Consider the following 10757-nt stretch of genomic DNA (forward strand, 5'->3'; position numbering starts at 1 on the left):
AACTTAACATGACTCAAAATTTGTTTTTCATTTTGATAGAACACTTAAATAAATAAGTTGCTAAAAAAAATGTATAGTTTGGCTGTATTGAACTAGGTCTTAGAACAAAAAACGATAAATTACATAACAATAGTACACACAATTTTTTGGCGAACCCAAAAATAATATACACTCCCTTCCAAACTCCTACCAAATGAGACAAACAATTTTGTGCAGAACATATCTTTATATATAATGTAATAAATTGTACTGTTGCACCAGTAGTATTCAACTTTTTTGGTGCTTGACTTTAACTTAAAATCCAAAAGTTCAAATATAATTTAGCATTTCAAAATCCATACATTTTAAGATACTATTAGAATATAGTTTCTTAATAAAAATGAATTTTAAAATGATTATTTTGATTGCAACATCCGTATTTTTCATTGTAATGGCAACGTATACAGGTACATAAAAAACAGTATACAAATGTAAAAAAAAGAGACGTTGACTTTTTGTTATTTTAAACAAGCTTTTACTTTATAATTTACTTAACTTTTTATCGATATTAATTAATTTATGTTATACAAATATATTTTTCATGTTTTAGGTGTTGATGCAGGTAAGTTTAAAATTCAATAGCTCTATTTTTATTTATAATTCGTATTTCAATGACTGACATAATTTATACCTTGTTTTTAGTTTTTCGATAAAATATAATAGCAGTTTTAAATGACTTAACCTACTTTTAAAACAATATTTATGTAGACATTTGTTAACCTAAATGAAATAAGAGGTTTAAAAGACAAATTTAGGAATGTTTGTTTGGTACTGTTAATAAATAAAGAAATACACATTTTTTTTTTGTGGTACCTCTGACAAAAATGAATATGAAAATATATCATATAGCTTTGTTGATTCAATATCGCAATTATTTTACTTATATATCTTATACGTGGAACATATACATGACTATAATAAACCTAAACGCTTTTGGATTAAAATTAAAGTATACAATTTATACATGATAATTTATACACAAGGATAACATAAAGTATTTAAGTAATTTTTTTTCAATATTTCAGGTGACCCGGAAGGTAAGTTAATGGATAATATCAGTTTATGGGCTTCACAAATATACTTGCAGTTTTAAAATTATGTTCAATAAAGCTTAAAATGTGTATAACATGCCTTAAATTGTCGAAAATAATAAAACCATTCCCTTGTTCATGAACATAATATACTGTATTATTTTGCATATCCAGTTATAATATTATTTTAAGATTATAACATGTAGCTTTGATAAAATTTAATGGTTTTGGATCAAAAGAAATTTATATAACTTAAAAAAATATATTTTTGTCATTCTTTTCGATTTTTCAGAAAAAATTCCCCCTTCAGGAAGTCGTGATGGACTACCACCACTACATACAGGACCACCATCACAACGAAATCCAGAACCACCAAAATCACCAACACCGCCTTCAGGACGAGGACCATCGCCAACAAGGCCTCAAGCACCAATACAACCAAAAAAACCGTAACCAAACCACCTGGTAAGTTTTTATGATTTTATAAAACTTATATTGGTTATAAGAGTGTAATTCAATGTACAATTTTATCATTTGTTTTTCAAAAAACTGAAAGTCGGATGATAGTATAAGTTTATTAGTTTATTAGTGATTTACAAACATACTTTAACCCATCAGCGCCTAGCGTTACAACGTATGGCAACATCCATTTTTTTTAAGTACATATTATTTTTTTTAAACTCAAAAAAATAATAAGAAATAAGCACCCAAGATACCAATTATTGAAGAAAAAAAAAAACACCGGCGTTAATGGGTTAAGTTTTAAAATTATTTTCAATAAAGCTGAAAACGTTTAATTATTATACTTAAATTTTTTTATAAACGATTATTTTACACATAATAGTTTGATATTTTAAAATCACATTTATTTCGAAACTAAAACAATGGATACTAGTAAATCCTAAGATTTTATTTTAAATGGAAACGTCTTGTACTTCGTAATTTATAAAGAAGCCTAACTTAATTAAAATTAAAATTCATTTGTAAACGATTTTTTCACACAATATTTTAATATATATTTTTTTTTTTAGCTCAAAACTAATCAAATTTACCACCAAACCGCAGTATCCAAAATCCGTGTCACAATCTGAAAATTAATATGCTTAATAATATGTGTATATTGTAAAATGTTCTACTTTGCTTATCATAATTGTGTTTCAACCTTCAAACAGATTTTTCTAATAACAATGTATTCCACATAACATATTCTGTTACCTATCATATAAATGTTATTATGTCTATTAAATATACCTATCTACCAATAAAAATGATATTTACCGAATAAGTAAATTTGTGTTTTATTGTCTAATCAATTCTAACAATTTGTTTTGACATCTGCTTCCTCCTCTTATTTTTAATTCTTTATTATAAAATGTCTATGGAAATACGATAAATAGTGACATTTGTTTAACTTTAAAAATTATAACAAATATAAATATACAATGTATAATTAATTTTGATTATTTACTATTTATACTCATTATGCTATTGATTTAACCTTGATGCTTTGTCTGATTAGGTTAGGTTAACCACATATGTAATGAGCAGTACGGCATATGTGTTTTTTGCTTTAAAAGCAAAACATGATTCCAGTAATAAAATGAATACTAAATATTATACATCTTAATATTTATTTTAATATTACTACCATTGCTAAACTTTTAATACATTTTAAGAAAAACGAAGTTTTATGTTTCAACTCTAAAAAAACAATTTACTGTCATAAAAAGACGAGTGGATATCATTTTTACCAAAGATTTCGTATAAATTTTAAACAGATCAAAAACTGTTTTCATATTTTTTGTTTTTTCGACAATACCACAAGCAAATGCAATATAGTTGTTTAATGGTTATTACGGTTTATAGTCACATAGAAGTTCACCCCATTTACAATTGCCTACGCATGCTAAGGTGTTTTTAAGTATGTATATTCTGCCAAAGTACTATTGTCTACTCAATCGTCAAGAACAAATAATGAAACAAAAAAACAAGAAAAAAAATTTGTTTTAAAATTTGTATCACAATTGACCTAATTTAATTGATATACTATATCGTGCTGATTTTGGCGGTGGAATTATTTTTAATATTAATTTTATTTTTACATTGGTATATAATCTCTTACGTTTAACGTCCGCTATTCCCACCGATCGGGGCTTAGACGGTTAAGATTTGGCATTTTTTGTCTTATAGCTGGCTGCCGACCTAACGTTACCAAACAAGTTGGCCGCTCAGATAGGTTCAGGTGACCATTTAGAACAGATTAGAACTATATAAATGCGTATACATACGTGATGACAATTTTTGTGAATTATTTCCTTATCTTACAACGGTGATTAACGAAAATGCGTTTATTTTCAATAAAATACAAGTAGGCACAAAATATGCAATTTACCGACCACCCTTTGTTTTTGCAATCATGTAGCATTTTTACGCTGATTACGAATCGCAAGTCAAAATTTGGCGCACTCCTCTAGTTTCAAATTTCTTCAATACCTTCTTGAAATTTGCATATTTTTGCATATATAACAATAGGTGGTAGCGACTGGCAACTGCAGCCACAGACGCTCGCCACCACACCATACATTTGTCAGCGACGCGAGTGTGCGCTGCTACAGTGTTATTTATTTTTGTTATTATTATAATATTATCAACGATGTAATGTCAATATTGTATTGAACAACAATATAATTTTCTTAATTATTAAAGCTTTAAGTTGGTAATTCATTAACTATACAAAACAACTCGCCAGCCAGCTTTGGGAGTCGACGCGAGCTCCTTGAAATTCCTAACCAGCGTAAAAAATACTACAAAGATACAAAAAAAAAAAAGGGTATCTGGTAATGTGCATTTATACCTAAAATTGTAAGTATATTATTTTATTTTATTGGCTAACATTATTACCAACTATAAAAAATGAAATTGAAAAACGCAACTTGGCCAGAGCAAATAAAATCAATACACCGGACCTAGATATCAGAAAATAATATTGTCCAAAGAGTTTTTTCAAGTTTAAGAAACTTAGTTAACATGATTTAACTAGAATATTAAAATTAAATTTGTTTTGTGTTAAATCATATTTAATTATTATTTGCTATCGTGTTATTCGAAGTTGTAAAGCATTTAAGGATTTGTAAATCAATACATATCCAACCAATACATAAATTCATTAAATAGGCTTTTTCAGTTGCTCCTATGCCGTTAAATAGCCAACTGGTACTTAACAGTTTTAATTTATGGCAACAAGCACAAAAACAAGTGCTTGAGTGGCTTTTGGTAAGCTATCGCAATTATCAGTACCGGTTCCATAATTTACATATCCTGATAACCTATTTCCTTTAAAACTAATGCTTTCCTTAATGTACATTTATCTATTAAATAATTTCAACATGACTTTCAAACGTTTGGATGCGTCGAGCGTATTCAAGTATACAAGACTTAGAACGAATACTGTTTTCGTCATACATTTAATAATAACGTAAATTATATAAGATGTTATTTTTCAAACCTAAAAGAAACATGTACAAAACAAACAAGCGAGTTACAAGTCAGCTTTATTTAGAATTATAACCGTGAACTGTTGGTATTGCTCATTTGTTAAAATTGTGATCATTTCTTATTAATTTTACATTAGAATTATCATGAACCGTTTAAGAATCGTGTTGATTTTGGCTTTTGTGATATTAACAACCATACACTCAGGTATGTCGTTCTGCGTGATAAATATATTTTTATACATTAAACCATAGATGTACAGGTTCAAACGCACAACAGAATGGCTATTTCTTCGGTTATAGCTAAACACTAAGCTGTTTTTAATTTGTGTACAGCCTATTCACTTTTTTACTCTTTTTCAATGAATCCGCTATATTTATTCATATTTTATTACCGTGAAATTTGCAAAAACCTGACATCAGGAATAAACTAATGACATGGATATATCTGAAAATTACCCAAAAAATGTTTCAACATATGAAATATTTGATACATTCATAATAGTGCACTTGTTGAATATAAGCTTTAAGTAAAATTCTTCCACATCATGTGATTTTGTTTCCACTCTAAATATATTTAGCTACATAAAGATCTTTTTAGAGTTAAACAAAATTATATGTATTCGAATATTTCACAACGTCTGTTGCAATGTAAACAAATGTCTGTTGGTCATAAAGATTCAACTTTATTATTGCTCTTTAGAAAAAACATGTTGTTTTTATCGGTGGTTTCGTCGTTTGTGTATTTAAGTGTTTGAACCATATTTCTGAATTTACTGTAGCAATGTAAAACAATAAAAAATCTTTAAAGCTTAACACATTATGCCATTAAGCTTAACAACTGTTTTATATTTTACAAAAAAAAAACGTATAGTTTTTTTTTTTGGTCAATTCCCAATTTTCATTAAAAAATGTTTTATATTGATAGAATATTATCACATACATATTAGGTAACATACTAATACAATGTATGCTACTACTTTACACCTTAATTAATATAGCTATAGCGCTTTTACATATTTTATTATTGATATTTTATGCATTCAACTTGCTTTTAAAATTTTATTTCAATCATATGTTTACACAAAACCCATCGATTTATATTCTTACATGATAATATACAGATTTTACAACTCTTTAAATAGTTTTATTTTGTCTTTACAAAGACGTGTTATTATATATCGATGGTGACATCTGTTGCCATCTAAATTAGTGACAAACTCTAGGTATCATATATTTTTCAGTTTTAACATTATACATCACAAAACTATTATTGTTTTTTTCGAATACAAGTAGTTTTTTTTAAAGTAATACGTTTTATTATTTGTGTATTTAAATGTTAGAACAATTTATTTTCTTGCATTGTGGAACCCTGATTTTACAATAATTATAGATGAATAGTTAAATATAGAATACTCGTGTACAAATACATAGCTTTGAATAAAAAACAGATTTGTGTAACGTTCTGATGACTAAGGATAAACTAATTTTCAAATTACAAAAAAACACACTATTTTGGCAGTAAACAAATTTTTGTAGTCCTGATGTTTCCCCTGCTCAATATGTTATAGATAGAGTCCTACTTTCTGACTAATTTTCAACTATAATATCTTAAATTTACGTCTGTAAATTAAAAATATGTCCATCACCCGTGATAGGGGAGGGTGAGGAAAAAGTATAATTTAAAATTGAGGCTACTGTCGTAGAACACGGCATGATAATGTTTGATCTATAGAGATATAGATCACAAGCTCTGTATGTAACTCTGTTTAAAGTATATTCCTATCGAAAATTATACTCGTTGAATAATTTATTGAATTTTCTAGTAGTATAAAATCGGAAAACCCCAAAAATCAGTTTTGATATAGTCGACATTTATACGAAACCTTTAGTAGAAATGATGCTTACTCCCCTTTTTATGACAGTAAACAGGTTTTTTTTTTAGTTGTAACATAAAACTTTGTTTTTCTTAAAATGAGTTTATATAACAGAAAATGAGTTTATTACGGGATGCCAGCAGGCAAAGCATCAAGGTTAAATCAATAGCATAATGAGTATAAACAGTAAATAATCAAAATTAATTATACATTGTATATTTATATTTGTTATAATTTTTAAAGTTAAGCAATTGACACTATTTATCACGTTTCCATAGACATTTTATAATAAAGAATTAAAAATAAGAGGAGGAAGCAGAAGTCAAAACAAATTGTTAGAATTGATTAGACAATAAAACACAAATTTACTTATTCGGTAAATATCATTTTTATTGGTACATAGGTATATTTAATAGACATAATAACATTTATATGATAGGTAACAGAATATTTTATTTGGAATACATTGTTATTAGAAAAATCTGAAGGTTGAAACACAATTATGATAAACAAAGTAGAACATTTCACAATATACACATATTATTAAGCTTATTAATTTTCAGATTGTGACACGGATTTTGGATACTGCGGTTTGATGGTAAATTTAATTAGTTTTGAGCTAAACAAAAAAAAATATATTAAAAAATTGTGTAAAAAAATCGTTTACAGATGAATTTTAATTTTAATTAAGTTGGGCAACGCTAGGCACTAAATGATGGGTTAAAGTATGTTTGTAAATCACAAAAACTTATTCTATCATCCGACATTCAGTTATTTAAAAAACAAATGATAAAATTGTATATTGAATTACACTCTTATAACCAATATAAGTTTTATAAAATCATAAAAACTTACCAGGTGGTTTGGTTACGGTTTTTTTGGTTGTATTGGTGCTTGAGGCACTGTTGGCGATGGTCCTCGTCCTGAAGGCGGTGTTGGTAGTTTTGGTGGTTTTGGATTTCGTTGTGGTGGTGGTCCTGTATGTAGTGGTGGTAGTCCACCACGACTTACTGAAGGGGGAATTTTTTCTAAAAAAATCGAAAATATATTTTTTCCCTAGTGCAACATGTCTAATTTATATATATTTCTTTTGATCCAAAACCATTAAAGTTTATCATAGCCACATGTAATAATCTTAAAATAATATTATAACTGGATATGCAAAATAATACAGTATATTATGTTCATGAACAAGTAAAAGGTTTTATTATTTTCGACAATTTAAGGCATGTTATACACATTTTAAGCTTTATTGAAAATAATTTTAAAACTGCAAGTATATTTGTGAAGCCCATAAACTGATATTATCCATTAACTTACCTTCCGGGTCACCTGAAATATTGAAAAAAAATTACTTAAATACTTTATGTTATCCTTGTGTATAAATTATCATGTATAAATTGTATACTTTAATTTTAATCCAAAAGCGTTTAGGTTTAATATAGTCATATATATGTTCCACGTATAAGATATAAATGTAAAATAATTGTGCAAAAAAAGCTATATAATATATTTTCATATTCATTTTTGTCTGAGAAGCCACAAAAAAAATGTGTATTTCTTTATTTATTAACAGTACCAAACAAACATTCCTAAATTTTTCTTTTAAACCTCCTATTTCATATAGGTTAACAAATGTCTACATAAATTTTGTTTTAAAAGTTGGTTAAGTCATTAAAAACTGCTATTATATAATAAATAAAAATTGAGTTATTCAATTTTAAACTTACCTGCATCAACACCTAAAACATGAAAAATAGATTTGTATAACAAAAATTAATTAATAACGATAAAAAGTTAAGTAAATTATAAAGTAAAAACTTGTTTTAAATAACAAAAAGTCAACGTCTTTTTTTTTTTACATTGGTATACTGTTTTTCATGTACCTGTATACGTTGCCATTACAATGAAAATTACGGATATTGCAATCAAAATAATCATTTTAGAATTCATTTTTATTAAGAAACTCAAATAGTATCTTAAAATGTATGGATTTTTAAATGCTAAAATATATATGAACTTTTGGATATTAAGTTAAAGTCAAGCACCAAAAAAGTTGAATACTATACTAGAGCAACAGTAGAATGTATTACATTATTTATAAGGATATTTGCTGCACCAAATTTGTTCGTCTCATTTGGAAGGGGTTTGGAAGGGAGTGTATATTATTTTTGGGTTCGCCAAAAAATTGTGTGTACTATTGTTATGTAATTTATCGTTTTTTGTTCTAAGACCTAGTTCAATACAGCCAAACTATACATTTTTTTTAGAAACTTATTTATTTAAGTGTTCTATCAAAATGAATAACAAATTTTGAGTCATGTTAAGTTTTTCACACTAGTGGTGTAAAAAAGTATAGGTTACTCTGTAACTGTTAGATTAAAAATATACAATTAAATCGGTATTATACAGGATTAGGAATGGTTGTTAAAGACTAGTCAATGGCAGAAATAAATCAATTTTTGATATTGCCGTGTTATTTTAACATATTAATGCAATTATATTTTATCATTATCAACTAGGGTTTCATATACATTTTTAGGTCAATTTATGTCCAGCATTTTAATTTTTTTTTAGTTTGCTATCGATACATCAAACATCTCTTCTTAGCCTATACTTTACCACAGCTTTTTAAGATTAACAATTTTACAAAAATTTTGAATACGGAGTGCAATAATGCTGTGGAAATAATTAGAACAGTTCTAAATACCGATGTACACAGTATTAAACCCAAAAATATCATTAACCTTAATAAGCTTTGAAATTTCATCTAGTTGGTACTTGGGGGGTTAAAAGTTGAAAAAGTTTACATTTATTTTATTGGGCTAGATCGGTCCGGGCTGGGTAGAATGGGACTGAAAAAATTTCTAAGTACTAACTTAACATTCTTCTACACCGATAAAATTCGGAATTACAATCTAATTAGAAATGTTTATTATTATACATTATAAAAGTATACCATACAAATTGTAGGAAAATATGATATTAAGTCTTAGAAAAAGTATTGCTAACGTTTGTGCAAAAAAGAACATTTGATCTAAAAATGCTTTTTAAGTGTAAAACACTTAAATAAAATGGATAATAAAACCATGCAAATTCTTTTTGTAAAATACGAAGATTCTTATAATATTTAAAGTCTGTGATACCTATAAGAACTTACCATTTGTTTACATCACAACAGTCACTGTGAAAAACAGCTAGGTTTTGATAAAAAATAATAATACTACATTGGATTACAATTTAAACAATAAATGATTTTACAAAAACTCTTTGTTATAAGTTAAAATTATAAAAAATTTCCGATTCAGGAAAACGTAATACATTAACTGTAAATGTTTAATTAGGTACTCGCCACAGTTATTCTAACAATTTGATTACTTTTATTTATAATAATTCCTGCAAATCTGTGGCCTCCTGGTCCTCACTATGCCCCGACCCCACTGTACGGGCTTTTTAAATTAATAATTATTAAACAATTCCCATCACTTATATTGTTATATCCAATAATGGACCAAATATAAAATATAATTGACTTTAAAATACAAGTGGGAGTTTTTAAATTTTAGATTTGTTGCTTTGGTCTTTATGGACTACATTACTGTGATAAGTGACTACAGCTCAGAATGCAATAACCGGGTTTGAGGATATACATATTTCCTAAATCAGTAAAGATTCTATTGGTAATTTTTTGTTTATTATTTCAAGATTTTTAAGGAAAAATGTTGGTATAATTAAGCTAAATTTGAGTCTACTGACGTGTGGGGGCATGCCACATAAATATTTCTTATGAATTTCAACTGGATAGCATCTCTTCTATTCATCTCTTACTCATATCTTCAAATTCATATGCTTAGAAATATGTGTATATTATGTTCAGTTTTGTTTATCATAATTGTGTTTCAACCTTCAGATTTTTCTAATAACAATGTATTTAAAAGAACACAATTTGTTACCTATCAAATTTATAATGTGTTAATTACATATACCTTTCAATAAGACAAATTTCAATAAGAAAAATATTCGCTGAATAAGTAAAGTTGTATTTTATTATCTCATCTATTCCAACTATTCCATCTATTCCAGCTTTTACTTTTGATTCCTTTTCTTCTTTTTTGATTTCTTTTTTATAAAATGTAATTTCATGCCTAATCACCAAGTATATTAACCAAAGTATTAACCAAAGTAGATTATTTGAAGTTCGTTGTAAGCTGGCTTTATACACTAATCTTTTTACAGATCTTTCTATATATTACATGGACTTTTAAGTATGTTTGTTTATCTGTTAGTTAAAGCTTTGATCACGAGTTAGTACACATTTT

At 26.9% G+C, this 10757-nt stretch overlaps 2 protein-coding genes across 3 annotated transcripts; one reads left to right on the plus strand and one right to left on the minus strand.

Annotated features, from left to right (window-relative positions):
• The first annotated feature begins 274 nt into the window (after positions 1–274).
• On the plus strand, positions 275–10370 carry LOC126837581 (acidic proline-rich protein PRP25-like). 2 transcript variants are annotated; one of them, XR_007685580.1, is made up of 6 exons: positions 275–446; positions 590–601; positions 1065–1076; positions 1363–1535; positions 2102–2232; positions 10343–10370. XR_007685580.1 is itself a non-coding variant. In XM_050571505.1 (5 exons), the coding sequence occupies exons 1-4, from the start codon at positions 380–382 to the stop codon at positions 1521–1523; spliced, it is 252 nt and encodes an 83-aa protein (XP_050427462.1). In that variant the 5' UTR covers positions 275–379; the 3' UTR covers positions 1524–1535; positions 2102–2337. The 2 variants fall into 2 exon arrangements, 1 of the variants encoding a protein (XP_050427462.1); XM_050571505.1 differs by lacking the exon at positions 10343–10370 and having other exon boundaries at positions 2102–2337.
• On the minus strand, positions 6816–8498 carry LOC126837583 (actin nucleation-promoting factor WAS-like). The gene is made up of 5 exons (XM_050571506.1): positions 8325–8498; positions 8169–8180; positions 7759–7770; positions 7294–7466; positions 6816–7057 (listed from the first exon to the last, which is right to left on the minus strand). The coding sequence occupies exons 1-4, from the start codon at positions 8389–8391 to the stop codon at positions 7306–7308; spliced, it is 252 nt and encodes an 83-aa protein (XP_050427463.1). The 5' UTR covers positions 8392–8498; the 3' UTR covers positions 6816–7057; positions 7294–7305.
• Positions 10371–10757: the final 387 nt, after the last annotated feature.

Source organism: Adelges cooleyi, unplaced genomic scaffold (assembly GCF_023614345.1).
Source record: "Adelges cooleyi isolate 19-005CV unplaced genomic scaffold, UGA_ACOO_1.1 ACOO_flye_CR_arks_rails_tigmint_CR_PRNA_254, whole genome shotgun sequence".
Taxonomy (NCBI): domain Eukaryota; kingdom Metazoa; phylum Arthropoda; class Insecta; order Hemiptera; family Adelgidae; genus Adelges; species Adelges cooleyi.

Bases quoted from the DNA above. Each gene is read 5' to 3' on its own strand.
- LOC126837581 (XM_050571505.1), top strand. From the start codon at position 380: ATGAATTTTAAAATGATTATTTTGATTGCAACATCCGTATTTTTCATT.
- LOC126837583 (XM_050571506.1), bottom strand. From the start codon at position 8,391: ATGAATTCTAAAATGATTATTTTGATTGCAATATCCGTAATTTTCATT.